Source organism: Aricia agestis, chromosome 2, assembly GCF_905147365.1.
Source record: "Aricia agestis chromosome 2, ilAriAges1.1, whole genome shotgun sequence".
Lineage (NCBI taxonomy): Eukaryota > Metazoa > Arthropoda > Insecta > Lepidoptera > Lycaenidae > Aricia > Aricia agestis.
Genome location: NC_056407.1, coordinates 22,419,871 through 22,437,516, shown reverse-complemented (window position 1 = coordinate 22,437,516; position 17,646 = coordinate 22,419,871). Strand labels below are relative to the sequence as shown.

At 38.9% G+C, this 17,646-nt stretch overlaps 1 protein-coding gene across 2 annotated transcripts in view; it reads right to left on the bottom strand.

The window, feature by feature from the left end:
* Window positions 1-323: 323 nt before the first annotated feature.
* Window positions 324-17,646, bottom strand: part of LOC121734957 (ATP-binding cassette sub-family G member 1) — a 51,986-nt gene continuing 34,663 nt past the window's right edge. For both annotated transcript variants that reach the window (XM_042125621.1, XM_042125612.1), the window contains 6 exons: window positions 10,339-10,493; window positions 7,403-7,571; window positions 5,159-5,259; window positions 4,165-4,320; window positions 3,425-3,610; window positions 324-878 (listed from right to left, as the gene is read on the bottom strand). In XM_042125621.1, the coding sequence (XP_041981555.1) occupies window positions 720-878; window positions 3,425-3,610; window positions 4,165-4,320; window positions 5,159-5,259; window positions 7,403-7,571; window positions 10,339-10,493 (926 nt within the window). In that variant the 3' untranslated portion in view covers window positions 324-719. The remainder of the gene's footprint in view (window positions 879-3,424; window positions 3,611-4,164; window positions 4,321-5,158; window positions 5,260-7,402; window positions 7,572-10,338; window positions 10,494-17,646) is intronic.

Here is a 17,646-nt window from a genome sequence, read left to right as displayed (position 1 = left end):
TCTCGGACTATTTAATGTTTTTGTGACAATACGGGCGGTTAATGTAATTCTGAATATACAGTGTGTAACAAAAATAAGTGATAATACTTTAGGGCGTGTACGTGTTCCTTGTAGAGAGTTCACTGTTAAAGTAGCAGCTCTGAAAGACGAAAATTTTTTTTCACTTTTGTATGGGCAATGGCTCGAGCGTCACGAGTTTCCCCATACAAAAGTGAAAAAAATTTTTGGTATTTCAGCGCTGCTACTTTCACAGTGAACTCTCTACAAGGAACACGTACACACCCTAAAGTATTATCACTTATTTTTGTTACACCCTGTATATTACTGAACGTCGAGTATATCTCATAAAGGCACATAATTACAAAGCGATCACGAATATTTGTCATGTTTAATAAAAAAAGTTTAATCACATTTATTTGGAATGAGTTCCGCGGACGAATCTATAATAACATCACAATATATTTTTTACTTTAACAACTAAATACACTAAGCGGCCACTTATCGCTTACACTAAATTACACCTAAACAGGCAAAACCTCATCACTGACACTTATACAATCATTAGCGGTTGTAATTTGAAACGAGAAAAATTAAATTTGCCGCTATAAAAACTTTGTGCAATACACGACAAAGGTGGCAAAAACCTAACTTCCGAATTGCAAAAGAAGGAGGAGTTGACAGCTGTCAGACCGGCAAGTGTCAGACGGGGCGGGCCCTCCTTATCGCGTGGACTTGAGCTTCCAGCGGAGGAAGAGGAAGGCGGCGATACGGAGGATGAGGAATATGAGGCAGAGGGCAGCGATGTCGAGCGTGAAGTCCGCGTCCAGCATGTCTAGCTCCTCTAGCGTGGTGAGGGGGTTCTTGAAGTGGCAGTACGTCTGGGAATAGAAAATGTTATTGAGTAAATGTAAATAACAAAACAAAAAAAAATCATATCTGGCTTGCTTTCTATGAGAGAAAGAGAGAGAGAAACACGCGCACGCCGCACGGCTTAAAACTATAGCAAAAAGCACAGACATTGATCAAGATAGATACTGCATGTCCCACGAAGTACATGCGGTATCTATCTTGTGTTAAGTGTTTAAATATTTTGTAGTAAATTTTTACGCAGGAACCTAGGTAATTACTATTTTAAGCTGAAAAATAACTCAAACATGTTAAATATTTTCGTATGAGAAAATGATTTTGGTATTACGTATGTATGAAATGAAATGAAATGAAAAATATTTATTTCTAAGTAGGTTAACAAAGTTAACACTTTTAGAACGTCGTGTCTACATGAGGCCTACCACCGGTTCGGGAACTACCCCGCCGAGAAGAACCGGCGTAAGAAACTCGCACGGGGCCACCTTTTACCAAAAAGGTGGAAAATAACAATAATAGCTTAAGCTAAATTACACTGAGTATGTAAAAATGTAGTACCACTAATTACATTATAGAAGCGGCCTGTGGTTTGTCAGCTTATTTCCCCAAGGTGTGCTGTCATTAAGAAAATCAGTTACCTTATAATAAGCCTTAGCACACAAACGTTCTTTAACAACTTTTTTTAAATTTTTAAATTTATTAATTGAAAGATTTTGGACGTTTTCTGGGATTTTATTGTATAGGCGTATACATTGACCTTTGAAAGATTTGTTTACTTTGTTCAGCCTGGTTTTTTTTTTTTTTTTATGAAATAAGGGGGCAAACGAGCAAACGGGTCACCTGATGGAAAGCAACTTCCGTCGCCCATGGACACTCGCAGCATCAGAAGAGCTGCATGTGCGTTGCCGGCCTTTTAAAAGGGAATAGGGTAATAGGGGAGGGTAGGGAAGGGAAGTAAATAGGGGAGGGTAGGAAAGGGAATAGGGGAGGGTAGGAAAGGGAATAGGGTAGGGGATTGGGCCTCCGGTAAACTCACTCACTCGGCGAAACACAGCGCAAGCGCTGTTTCACGCCGGTTTTCTGTGAGAACGTGGTATTTATCCGGTCGATGATCCGGTCGATATCGAGCCGGCCCATTCGTGCCGAAGCATGGCTCTCCCACGGTTATTGGTATATCTAGCTTGTGCTTATTCCTAGTGTTCCTGCAGTGAATGTCACTTTTCATTTTAAAATTATTTACATTTTTTTTCACGTATAGCACATTGTCCAAAATGTATTGAGAGATTACGGTTAAAGGTTCTTATTTCTTTAAACTTTTCTCTGAGAGACTCAAAGGATGACATTTTATAAATGGATCGTATAGCTCGCTTCTGCAGCACAAATATTGTGTTAATATCAGCAGCACTTCCCCATAATAGAATGCCGTAAGACATTCTACTATGAAAATAACTATAATAAACTAATTTCGCCGCGTCTTCATCACAATTTCTCTAATTTTTCTGACTGCATATGCTGCGGAACTGAGCTTATCAGCCAGTTTGGCAATATGAGGACCCCACTGCAGTTTGTAATCTAGTGTTACTCCCAAAAATATAGTATTGTCAACAAGATTCATTTTCTCATCATTTAATAGCAAATTGGTTTGCACTTGCTTCACATTTGGCAAGGTAAATCTTAAACATTTCGTTTTATTTGAATTTATAAGTAAGTTATTTACATTAAACTAATTTACTATTTTTGAGAGAGCACAATTTACCTCGTCATAATTCGACTGTTGTCGCTTCACCTTAAAAATAAGTGAAGTGTCATCAGCAAAAAGTACTATCTCGTTATTATTACCCTTAACTAGATAAGGTAAGTCATTTATATAGATGAGAAAAAGAAACGGACCCAAAATGGATCCCTGTGGGACACCTAGTTCTATTTTGGTACCAGTGGACCTTTTACTATTGACTTCGACCCTTTGAATCCTGTTCCTCAAATAAGATGTCAAAAGGTTGAGTGCCGAGTCCCTTACGCCACAGTGGTGCAATTTTCTGATCAATGTAGCATGATCAACACAATCAAATGCCTTGAAGAGGTCGCAAAATACACCTAATGCATCTCGCGACTCCTCCCAGGCTTTAAATATACTACAAAGAAGACCTATACCAGCATCCGTAGTTGAACGACCCTTAGTAAAACCGTATTGATTATTATGCAATAAGTTATTAGAGTTCAAATGTACTAACAATTGTTTTAAAATTATTTTTTCAAATATTTTACTAAAAGTCGGTAGAATAGATATAGGCATATAATTTGCCGGATCAGATTTAATTCCGGCTTTGAATACAGGCTATGCTTCATTAAATCAGGAAAAACACCATTCTTTATACAGTCATTAAAAATATTGGCCAGATAAGGAGCTACGATGTCAATTATTGATTTAATAATCTTAGTAGACAGAATATGTATAAGTATGAGAATTTCGATGGTACCCGGCCTCTTAACTTCAGGCTCTCAAAGAAATAATGAGTACATTTAAAATAACGTATAAAGAAAATATGATATAATATCTCACCTGATGACACTGCAGCTTGGTCCTATTAAAGCTGTAAGTGGCGAGCGCGGTGCCCTCGAATCCGTACCGGATGTAGGACACGTACGTGATCCACCGCAGGTACACCGGGATCGCGTTGAACGACACGAAGAAACCGCTGAACAGCAGGAACGGCACCGACATCACCGGCGCCAGGAACACACCGTTCTAGAAATTACATTTTGGGAAAATCAGTGTAAATGTCTTCACCTTACTGGATGGGTTCAAATTAGTATTTAATATTGTCAACTACGTAATTAAATACAGCGTAAACATTAAAAGCGACTGCAGTATCAAAGAAAACACAAAATTGAGATAAAAATTTAACCAATGATTTTGGATACCCGATTTCTTATCCTTTTATTTATTATTTATATTATTATTTTCTCTTTTGTTTGTATCTGTCTAATATAATAGGGTTTTCCTCTTTATTTAATGTAAATATGTTGACGATGTCGTCAAATTAAATCCTAATTGTATCTTGGACTTTCTCTTATAGGTGATGATAAGAAGCGATGTGCGTTTTGCGTCATTCATCTCGCTCACACATTAGACATTTCACCCACTAGAGGGAGACAACAATACCTGGACGTTCATAGCAGCGCCGACGACGAGTCCCACGCTCTGCGCGACGAAGGAGATAAGCAGGCACGACGACAGAAACATGTAAGCGTATCACTTATCTCACTCGCACATAACTCGCTAGAGAGAGACAACAATACCTGGACGTTCATAGCCGCGCCGACGACGAGTCCCACGCTCTGAGCCACGAAGGAGATGAGCAGGCACGACGACAGGAACATGGAGAAGCGGAACCATTCCAGAGGCTGTGAGGTCAGCAGGTACACTATCACCACGTACATCACGCAGAATATCGCCTGCGGGACAGAGATAGATATAGTTTTGTATAATAGTATTTTAAAAAGATAAAACCGACTTCAAAATTATAAATAATTGAGAGATAAAATTCAACCGATTTTGGTGAAACATGCATTATTCCCTAAGTTGAAAAATACCTAGTACAACAAAAAAGAGTTTCGTAAATCGGAATTGTAGTTCCGGAGATATGCGAACACAAACAATATAAAAACATACATACATAATTACATACACTTTTGAAAGGCACATTTGTTCAGGCTTTGATACAGACTAACATATACGAAAACTGGGCATTTCTGGAAATATTGCATACATACGGGTCGAATAGATTACCTAAGGGGTTCCCAATCTTTTTCAGCCTGCGGTGTAGTTACACCTAAAATATTTTGTCACGGCACCCTACTCTACCTAGCTATTAAAAAAGAATAAAGATACATAAATACCTTTAATGATTATTATAGTTAGGTTAAGCAGGTAAATAGTAATAAACAAATATTTAATCATATTCTACCTGCTTTACATCATTAATATAATAATTTAAATTTATAATATTTGTGGTTTCGGATAATGATGAAGGATCGACTAACGGTGCTCTTGTCTTTCCACGGCGCAGTGGGGCGCCGCGGCGCAGTTTGGGAACCCCTGGATTACCTCCTTTTAACGTTAATGTTAAAGAGAAATGAAAACAGGCGTTATAGTATGTTTGCTTAGGAACCGATCCTGGGACGTTTTGACAGAGACGGCATTACCTTTCTGAGTGTGTAAAGGTAAGCGTACACATATCCGTATCACACGCATCGGACGCGTCTCTGTACTGTAATGCAGATAATTACTTACTTGGAACGGTATATCGGAGACTGTAATAGCGAGGTAGTAGGAGCGCAGCGAATACCATCTATTGAAGTGTTCTTTAACCAGCACGGGCATCTCGAGAGGGACTGAAACAAACAATATCTTATTACGTATACTCTAAAAACTTATTATTATTTAAATATTTTGTACTAAACAGACAGCACAAAGTTGCAGTGACCGAAAGTCAAAGAACAGGAAGGGGGAAGCACCACGGGAATAAACGTTAATAATAATAGTGACTACTACGCTAGAGCTAAATTAATTTATTGTGTTAGACTGTTGCCAGTAGTAATTGTGACAAAAACGCTTGAAGGCACGGAAGTTCCTAGCGCTGTCCACGAGATCACCGTAGTATGCGACACCAGATGTGAAGAGTACGTTGTTTAGCATTGTAGTTATTTCGTCCTGCCAGAGACTGCACTCCCAGAGAACATTATGAGCTGTTTGTTCAAACATGTTGCCTTCGGTCGAACACTCGCACAAAAATTTCCATGACCGGTCAGGCATTGAGAAACGCAGTGATCAATATTCATCCAATGTTTGGATAACCGTTCACGAATATTAGGGAAAAAATTATAAAGATGTCGCCTTTTGGTGGAACAGTCCCATCGCTTCTGCCATTCGGAGATTAGGCTTTCAAGTTTTCAATAGTAAGAATTCTGAAATTTTCACAGATTGTGTATATCTCTTGCCGCTATAACAACAAATACTAAAAACAAAATAAAGTTAATATTTAAGGGGGGCTCCCATACAACAAACGTGATTTTTTTGGCTTTTTTTTTGCTTGTAATCTATAATGGCACAAGGTAAGCACTTAAAATATTAACAAAATCCTTAATTATATTCCTATTTTAATATTTGGTAATAAAATTAAAATAAAATAAATTATTAAGGGGGGCTCCCATACAAAAAACACTATTTTTTTGCTCTATAACGGTACGGAACCCTACGTGCGCGAGTCCGACTCGCACTTCGCCAATTATTGTATTAAACTAACAAAAAAATAGGTGTTGCGTTACGAATGCAGTGTTATTCTAAATGGTCTAAAGAACATGACTGCATTCATAACTCAATACGTATTTTTGTGGGTTAATAGTTAATACACAAATACTTAACAGAGTCCATATAGCCTCTATCTCCTAACGTACAGTGGTAAGTAATCGGCAGTTAACACTCAACGCTCAGCGATCATGATGATGATACTGTAGAACCGCGACTATTTAACACATCAGCGCTGAAGCCTTGGGCGAGTCAAGTGTAAGTGTGTAATTAAGTCAATTACAGCTCAAGTCGCGGCCCGCCCACCTTACCAGTTACCACACCGGTTACAATTAACTTACGACACTTACCTTTGCGTTTATAGATACATAAAAACTAAGCTTAGAATCTTTACTTATTTCTATACTTTAGATACAATAAAAATATAGTATGTAAAATCACGGAAATTTATTTGGTATATAAAGAAGGAAAGCTGTACTTAAATACCTTGTAACTTTTCCACACACGATGAAGGAAATTAGTAATTGTCCTTACTCCTTATATTATAAAACGTTAGTTATGTGGTTCTTCCACTCACGTCTTCAATCTTTGATAACATCAACGATACTCAATACAGAGATGGTCTCATTCGATTCTGTGGCTTAAGCGGCTTAGGCCAAACCTACGCGACCAAAGCGACTGCGAAGCGGTAGCGTCTACCGCGCGGCGGACGCTGTCCATGTTATCTTATGGTGCTGTGCACACCTGCGCGACCGCGACGCAGGATGTTCGCGTCGGCAAAGCGGTACGTGCGCGTCAAGTGTCAGACGTGTGTTTTGTAGTGTACATAACTAGACTTATTTTTTTAAACCTTTTTATATTATTTTGTACAACTCTTTAGTTATGATTTTTTGATTTGTTTACGTTTTGATAGATTGTGTCGTGAATCATGATATTAAATAATTCGACTTGAACATTGTGGGCGTATTTTATTCCTCTGTACCTTCCAAATCAAAAGGCAAGCTTAGGACATCGCAACCCTCATGTCCGTCCGTCCGACCCGTCCGACTCTGATGCAGGATGCTAAAGATGAGGATGTCTACTGAGTGACTGTTCATTAGCAAATGAAGTTTGACGGTTCGCACCGTAGTCGCGCAGGTGTGTTGCAGACGCTCCCGCGTCCCGCATCCCGCGTCACTGACGCGTAGGTTTGGTCGACACAAGCGCAAATTAAAACTATACAATACTCACAACTCAATATAGTGATGGTCATGGAGGTGTACATGAGGAAAAGCATGTTGAAGAACAGGAAGCCGAGGTTGGAGAGCACCTTGCTGCCGTCGTTGCCGATGTTGTAGTACAGAGCACCGATCAGAAACCCGACGAGGATGTGAGCGAACAGACGCAGGTACATCAGAGTCTGTAAAGTGGAATTAGTTTTAACTATACAATTAATCTTCTTACTAATAAACATTTTTTACGTTTGTCTTTGTCATTTTATATTAGAAAATTCACATGGCCGACAAACGGACCTTAAATAATAAATAGTTATACGCCATATATAATATATAATTATTGGTTAGACTTTCGAAAGATAAGGTATACCGTATAGGCAACACAAAACCTAATGATCTCTTGGTAAAAATCAAAATGAAAACATAACGTAAGCGTTGCTCTACGTTCCTTTGATGCCAAACAATTTACTCGGCTAAGACAGCTCTTTCGTGCCAAAGCACGGGTCTCCGAAGTTTCATATTTCACTATGAATGATCTGCTTTGCAACTGCACATAATTTATGTATACAGACTACATCTAATCGAACTGTATACATATTATATACAGCCAGTCGTGTCTATCATGTTCTAACTATAATCTTGCCACCTGACCTTTTACATAAATTAACTTTAGCATCATAATTATTATATAAATTACTTTGCAAACTTTGTACCCTTATGTTACCCTTGTGTCTGGCAAGTAGGTACAAGTTACTCTAGCGAAGATATTCCTAATGTCGGTTCTCGCTTTGATATATTTTTGGAAATGGCAAGTGGCGACCACAATAGAATCAAAGTTTTTGAGTTCAATAAAATTCCTAAATTAATAGCAAGCCAAAAATATCCTGTTCCATACTAAAGCATCTCAGTCCTCGGCACAAAGATATTAATATTTTCAAAATATATTTTGAGAACATTGTAGTCATAATAGAGTTCTTAACATAACAAACATTTTAATAAGTAAGGGGCTGACTGTCAAGTGGATTTTTGCTTATCAGCCTACCTAGCATACGCCAACGAGATATCTCACTCTCGAGATAATTAAATTTTGACATTATGAGACGAGTAGTTACCCGATTCATAATGTCAAAATCTCGACATTATCTCGACCAAACTCTATAAAAATGTGTTACTTCGATGACAGATCTACGCGAGAAAAAATGTTTGTCATGCTAGGGTGAATAGAGATGAAGAGACAAACCATCAAACATCGAGAAAACATGTAGAGTGAGATATCTCGTTGGCGTATGCTAGGTAGGCAGGACAAGCAACAGGGTGAAAAAAAAATAGTAAGGGGCGTCAAGAGATGCACTGTTCAAGGGGGAGTTACAGAGGACATGACACCCTCCCCAAATCTAATGACACCCTCCCCAGATCTAGGGAATAACTACGAACATCTTTAATTTCGACATAATTAGCTTTTGTGCCTGCTATTCGTGACCTCCCAATTTCAGGCTGCAACAGTGCCTACTTCAAGGTAGATGTATCGTGCCCTATGGGACTACTCTCTCACTATGGGACCTATCAGACAGAGAGCGGTCAAGCGTTGCGTTCGCATTCTACGTTCGAGCGGTCAGCACATGAGCAATTCCGACGCAGCCAGTGTGTGAAAATAACGGTCGTTGTGAAAATATCGATTGTGGTCAAGCGTTCAAGCGGTCAGTTTTGCGCCATGCGGTGATCGCTCTCTGTCTGATAGATGGCCTGTGTATTATCTGTCAATATGCCATAAACAAGACGGATGATGCGGTGATCGCTCTCTGTCTGATAGATGGCCTGTGTATTATCTGTCAATATGCCATAAACAAGACGGATGATGCGGTGATCGCTCTCTGTCTGATAGATGGCCTGTGTATTATCTGTCAATATGCCATAAACAAGACGGATGATGCGGTGATCGCTCTCTGTCTGATAGATGGCCTGTGTATTATCTGTCAATATGCCATAAACAAGACGGATGATGCGGTGATCGCTCTCTGTCTGATAGATGGCCTGTGTATTATCTGTCAATATGCCATAAACAAGACGGATGATGCGGTGATCGCTCTCTGTCTGATAGATGGCCTGTGTATTATCTGTCAATATGCCATAAACAAGACGGATGATGCGGTGATCGCTCTCTGTCTGATAGATGGCCTGTGTATTATCTGTCAATATGCCATAAACAAGACGGATGATGCGGTGATCGCTCTCTGTCTGATAGATGGCCTGTGTATTATCTGTCAATATGCCATAAACAAGACGGATGATGCGGTGATCGCTCTCTGTCTGATAGATGGCCTGTGTATTATCTGTCAATATGCCATAAACAAGACGGATGATGCGGTGATCGCTCTCTGTCTGATAGATGGCCTGTGTATTATCTGTCAATATGCCATAAACAAGACGGATGATGCGGTGATCGCTCTCTGTCTGATAGATGGCCTGTGTATTATTTGTCAATATGCCATAAACAAGACGGATGATGCGGTGATCGCTCTCTGTCTGATAGATGGCCTGTGTATTATCTGTCAATATGCCATAAACAAGACGGATGATGCGGTGATCGCTCTCTGTCTGATAGATGGCCTGTGTATTATCTGTCAATATGCCATAAACAAGACGGATGATGCGGTGATCGCTCTCTGTCTGATAGATGGCCTGTGTATTATCTGTCAATATGCCATAAACAAGACGGATGATGCGGTGATCGCTCTCTGTCTGATAGATGGCCTGTGTATTATCTGTCAATATGCCATAAACAAGACGGATGATGCGGTGATCGCTCTCTGTCTGATAGATGGCCTGTGTATTATCTGTCAATATGCCACAAACAAGACGGAAGTTGCGGTGATCGCTCTCTGTCTTATAGATCCCTATGGCCATTTTGTTATCTGTCAATATACAATAAACAAGATAGATGTCGTATCGTACCCAGTCCCTGCGACTGAACAGCAGCGTCCTCTTCAACACGACCCAGAACTGCGTGAGCTCGGAGGTGGCGTAGCGGCGCGGGGAGCTGCCTTCGCCCAGCAGCGCCACCGACGCGTTGTCCTGCTTCTCCGTGTCCATCTGGACGACCAGGTCACCTGGAAAATTGGACTAGGTTATGTATTTAAGGTATGTAATTGGATAAGGATTAATGCTGTATTTATTAAAATTGCTTCGAAAATTAGCCATTATTTGTCCTAAAAAGTGAATGACAAAAAACTGTTATTGTGGGATATCCATAAGAGATAGACTTATACCATCGCGGAGTTTTCTGTAGACCTTTTCAATGTGTACAATACTTGGTACAGTATTTTGATAAATCTTGTAGGATTCAACCTGCGTTTGCAATGTAAGCGGAAAAAAATTTAATTATTTACGACATCACATTAGAAACCTAAACAATAACAGTGTTTCTCCACTATTTAATGAACATTCATTAAATAGTGGAGAAACACTTATAGTTTAGGTTTCTATTTATAGCTTGTTTAGGTTTAGGTTTCTTTATAATAACATTATTATACTTATAAAACCTTCTTCTTTAATCACTCTATCTATTAAAGAAAACCGCATCAAAATCCGTTGCGTAGTTTTAAAGATTAAAGGGAACAAAGGGACATGAGGGAAAAAAAGCGACTTTGTTTTATGATATTTATAGGCAGATGACGGGCCTACGTCATTTGGTCGGGATATGTCAATTCAAAGTTAGCAGACTGCTAACTGTCTGTATGTCAAATCCGGTCGACAGATTACTGCTATAATCTTTCGACTGGATTTGTCATAACATCACCAAATTACGTAGGCCTTAGCCTTCTTTGATAGTACAAAAAATGTTTAACTGTATGTAAACGGCAGTAAACACAAGGCGGGGTGAACCACACTATCAGGGCTTCTGCGGGGCTAAAATGGTCACATTTAGCAATTCCTCTTAAATTCAATTCAGCAAATGAATTGTCAAAACTGTCAAACCGACAAAATGTCAAATCAGTACAAAAATACAGAAATAATTGCAAAGCGACCATTTTAGCCTTACTGAACATCACAGAATTCAGATGGCGGACTTACGCTATTTGGTCGGATTATGTAAATTTAATGTTAGTCGAATTCGTCTGTATTTGGTCGGATTATGTAAATATAATGTGGTTTCCCTGATTGTACTATCAGAGAAGTTGAGTCATAGGTAGATGATAGACCTACGTCATTTGATTGGATTAAGTTCAATGTAAGTCGTCAAAATATGTCGGCTGGATTAAGCATAACCTGACCGAATAACGTAGATTCGCGATACATCATTATTAGACTTTGTATGAAATCGTCGTTAGTCCCATTTTCCTCGTTCATCAGGAGCAGTGTCCTCGATAGTAAATGTTTTGTTCGCAAATAACTTGTACCATATTATTGCTGATTTTGGACAATATAGTGTTGCAGTGATAGTAAATTTTCAACAAGAACGTTGATTTATCAGTACTTAATAATATATTTAATAAATTACTGACCAGTTTAATTTCATATTATCATTGTAATACTTAAAGGTATTCGATTTCGTAAGACTTCATTCCTTGATAAAACTACATTTATTCGGAACGGGCGAGGCCATTCGAGTTTTGGACGAGGTTAATAAAAGTAGCGACAAAAAATTCAAGCAAATATCATCGTTTTTATAACAACAACAAAAAGTATCCAACAAAACAAGATATATACTTACTGTAGTAAACGCATAATTTTGCGATAGAACTTAATCGGTTTTTTGTTTGTTGCTAAAATGTGTGTCGGAAAGGTATGGAGATCTATGTGTTACATGTGTATTGTGTAGAGTATATTGCGATAACGGAGTTCAAAGTTCGCCGCTAGATAACTTCCTGATTCCGCCACGTAAACAGCAACATTGATATATATACGTTTGATTGATAGATTTATTCTCATGGGAATGTTAGTACTTTAATACATTAAGCGCCATACGCTCACCGGTGAACGAGACACAATAGACTATGTGGGATATGGCGGAGGCCACAAAGGAAGATCTTCCGACCGAGCGAGGTGTTATGCTCGGTCAGGCCGAAGCCCACGTGATACATTTCAGCTGTCGTATATATACCAACGCGCTCAGAAAACTTCGATAGCGCGATGCAGGAATGTTAGGCGAATTGTGGGTACCGCCACAACTATCTATATTGTGTCATGCTCACCGGTGAACGAGACACAATAGACTATCTATATTGTGTCACGCTCACCGGTGAACGAGGCACAATAGACTATCTATATTGTGTCACGCTCACCGGTGAACGAGGCACAATAGACTATCTATATTGTGTCACGCTCACCGGTGAACGAGGCACAATAGACTATCTATATTGTGTCACGCTCACCGGTGAACGAGGCACAATAGACTATCTATATTGTGTCACGCTCACCGGTGAACGAGGCACAATAGACTATCTATATTGTGTCACGCTCACCGGTGAACGAGGCACAATAGACTATCTATATTGTGTCACGCTCACCGGTGAACGAGGCACAATAGACTATCTATATTGTGTCACGCTCACCGGTGAACGAGGCACAATAGACTATCTATATTGTGTCATGCTCACCGGTGAACGAGACACAATAGACTATCTATATTGTGTCACGCTCACCGGTGAACGAGGCACAATAGACTATCTATATTGTGTCACGCTCACCGGTGAACGAGACACAATAGACTATCTATATTGTGTCACGCTCACCGGTGAACGAGACACAATAGACTATCTATATTGTGTCACGCTCACCGGTGAACGAGGCACAATAGACTATCTATATTGTGTCACGCTCACCGGTGAACGAGACACAATAGACTATCTATATTGTGTCACGCTCACCGGTGAACGAGGCACAATAGACTATCTATATTGTGTCACGCTCACCGGTGAACGAGGCACAATAGACTATCTATATTGTGTCACGCTCACCGGTGAACGAGGCACAATAGACTATCTATATTGTGTCACGCTCACCGGTGAACGAGACACAATAGACTATCTATATTGTGTCACGCTCACCGGTGAACGAGGCACAATAGACTATCTATATTGTGTCACGCTCACCGGTGAACGAGGCACAATAGACTATCTATATTGTGTCACGCTCACCGGTGAACGAGGCACAATAGACTATCTATATTGTGTCACGCTCACCGGTGAACGAGGCACAATAGACTATCTATATTGTGTCACGCTCACCGGTGAACGAGGCACAATAGACTATCTATATTGTGTCACGCTCACCGGTGAACGAGGCACAATAGACTATCTATATTGTGTCACGCTCACCGGTGAACGAGGCACAATAGACTATCTATATTGTGTCACGCTCACCGGTGAACGAGGCACAATAGACTATCTATATTGTGTCACGCTCACCGGTGAACGAGGCACAATAGACTATCTATATTGTGTCACGCTCACCGGTGAACGAGGCACAATAGACTATCTATATTGTGTCACGCTCACCGGTGAACGAGGCACAATAGACTATCTATATTGTGTCACGCTCACCGGTGAACGAGGCACAATAGACTATCTATATTGTGTCACGCTCACCGGTGAACGAGACACAATAGACTATCTATATTGTGTCACGCTCACCGGTGAACGAGGCACAATAGACTATCTATATTGTGTCATGCTCACCGGTGAACGAGACACAATAGACTATCTATATTGTGTCTCGTTATCCCACGATCGACGGGTTAAATTGAACCAACTATTACTAAAGTTAAATTATTGATCCCGTTTGAACAGTAAACTGCTGTAAATGCAGAAAGCATAAAAATAATGAGACGATAATGAGTAAAATTGTGTCTGTCAATTTGTTAAGCCCCTTTAAGTTACCTACCTCTCGCTGAACCCATGATTCTGCACGAATGGGCCGGCTCGACCGGAGAAATACCACGTTCTCACAGAAAACCGGCGTAAAACAGCGCTTGCGCTGTGTTTCGCCGAGTGAGTAAGTTTACCGGAGGCCCAATCCCCTACCCTATTCCCTTGTCTACCCTCCCCTATTCCCTTCCCTTCCCTTCCCATCCCTACCCCTATTACCCTATTCCCCCTGAAAAGGCCGGCAACGCACCTGCAACTCTTCTGATGCTACGAGTATCCATGGGCGACGGAAGTTGCTTTCCATCAGGTGACCCGTTTGCTCGTTTGCCCCCTTATTTCATAAAAAAAAAACCTACTTCAATGAAAATACTTAACTTGATTATGAACTTAGTTAAAAATAAATTTAGGTCTCAAGTTACTGATATCCAGGATTTAATGTCAATAGCTTAGATGAATGATTGGTCTCGCGCTCGCGCTACGACTAGATACCGTCGGAGTACTTGAAAAATGCGGCAACAAATAATACGCCTCATCGGGCGTAACCGCGCCAGTCGCGCCGCAAGCTTCGGGTGAGGTAGATGTGTCGATAATTTTTGAAATTTTAAGTTACGTCCGTAGCAAAATGCCAATTTGCGTAGTGAGACTATGCAATAATAACACTACAAGAAACAAGAAAGGTACTGGCATCACATACCATCAGTAAATATGATATAAATCGTCATAAACACAGAAAAATAATATAAACCTGAAAATTCGGATCGGAGTACCGCTTGATGTTCAGTGTTGCCAATTACCATAAACTAAAAATATTTTTTTTATATATACATAGTGCATGAGTGGATGAGCGCATTAAAATCTCTAGCTAGGGTAGCTGGTTCGAATCCCGCCAACGGAACAAAGAGTTTTCAAAGTTCCTGAATCATGAATGTGTATTAATAAATATGAATTATGAGTATCATATTATAATAAAAATCTTAATTACAGTTTATATTTTATGTAAGTACACAATACAGTAACAAAAGAGAAAACAAATTTAACATTTGCTTTTTTATGACTCATTCTTAACTTTCGTTAAACTTCCTACCATTGTTTTTGTATTGTTTTCTCATCAATATTGTACCCATTATATTTCGTTGACCTAAACAACGTTGTTATTTTATCGCATTCTTTTCGAATGGACTTTATTCCAATAGTAAAGTTTATCTGGTGATTGAAAAATCAGCACTTACTATACAATAATAATAAATTACAAGACCACAGCAACTAATTTTTCCCCATTGATTGGGCACCAGTCACGTATCTGGCAACCCGATTATCTACGCACACAACAATATTTGTGCATTGTTTTACACACACTACAATATTGAGGTGCCGCATTCGGGAATCTGTGTTTTCTATACAGCGCGGTATCTAGACGAGCGCGCGCGCGAGACCAATCATTTATCTAAGGTCAATAGCTTGCACCAATTTCACGCCAAACAAGCAACAAAAAATGACACTCTTTTCATTGATATGTAATGTAAATAAATACCTTTGTAATTTCCGTAATTGCATTGTTTAAAATTTTTTTATGTGTGGACCGTGAAGATCATTTTATTTTTAAAATGGACCCCGAGCGAAACTAATTGGGGACCCCTGCTCTAGAGTAGTCTAGAGTCTAGGCCCTAGACTCTAAACTAGTCTAGAGTCTATGGTGTGTATATAACCTTAGTTCGCTGTGAAAGTATCAGCGCTGAGAGATTTTTTTTTTTAATTTTTGTATGAGGGTCGTGAATTTTCCATGACGCTCGGGCGCTTGCCTAAAAATAAAATTGCTCCTACAACGCTGTTACTTTTACAGTGAATACCCATAGAAACTCTAAAGTATTTAGTTTTGTTACACCTTGTATAAGTGACATTCATAGAAAATCAAGGGAAAACCTTTGGGGTTTTCGTTGAAAAACGATGCGTGTAACTAAAACATCAGTATAATACTTTTAGCTACAAGGCACTATTAAGAACAACACGTAACCTTGGTATGTATAATGAGTGTAAAAGGAAAACACTTTACCTACCTGTCGTCGCTTAAGCTGACAAGTCCTGATACACATCTCAGAATATTTTAAAGTTTAAACATCAAATTAATATTACTAGAATTTAGTTTTAATTTGCGGGGAAAAACACATTTAAAATTTGTATTAAAATACAAATTATAATAATTACAATGATTTATATGATTTATATCAGTCAGTCATAGTTCACACTAAGGTCTGAGACGCATCTATAAATTAATACGCAAGCGAAAAACTTTGTATCCCTTTTGATGAAAAATGCGAAAATGTAGGTGAATAAAATTTTGCACAGTTATAGTTTATATGGTGAAGGGGGGCATCGAGCTAATATTATTTTAAAATTGTGCTTCTATCACACATTTTTTTAACAAATAAAACATTACACACACTACAACACACACACTAGGAAAAATGACAGATTTTTGAGTGACAAACCTATACATACGAATTATACTCTTTTATTTGTGGTTGATGTCTGTTAAAAGACAACAAGTTGACAAATTGAAAATGGGTTATAGTTTTTTTTTTATTGAATCTTAGATACTATTAGACAATGCTTACACGGCCAGTCTGAGATCAGCTGAGTCCCAGAGACAAGAGTTGAAAAAAATATGATAGTCAATATTTTTTTTACAAAATATAGGTAGTAGTCCTAATGTCGTTGAAACTAAGGTCGAATTTCGACCATTCGGCGATCTCTAGTAACACATAAATCGTAATATTAACTATCAAAATTCAAAATTCAAAATGTTTATTTGCAACCAAGTACATATATAAATCAACATACATTGACGAAATATACAACTTACGCCTTGTTCGGGCGTTTGCAAAACAATTACAAAATTATCATTTTAATAATTATTATTCAAGTAAGTATATTCTTATTTTTATGGTATTCTAAATTATTAAACTTAATTATCTTGTACATTAGTATTATCACAGCGGTATTATATTATCATAAAATATTAATAATACCTACTTAATATATTTTATGAATTTAACTTATACTCAAATCAATACTAAAATATTCTTCTACTCGTAATGAGTAGAAGCAGTGTTTTATTAGATATGTGTTTAGTTTTCTTTTAAACGAGGGTAATTTATTTTCTTTTTTAGTAAATCTGGTAATTTATTGTAAATTTTGACGGACATATAATAGGGACTTTAAAGAAGGGGGCAAACGAGCAAACGGGTCACCTGATGGAAAGCAACTTCCGTCGCCCATGGACACTCGCAGCATCAGAAGAGCTGCAAGTGCGTTGCCGGCCTTTTAAGAGGGAATAGGGTAATAGGGGAGGGTAGGGATGGGAAGGGAAAGGAATAGGGGAGGATAGGAAAGGGAA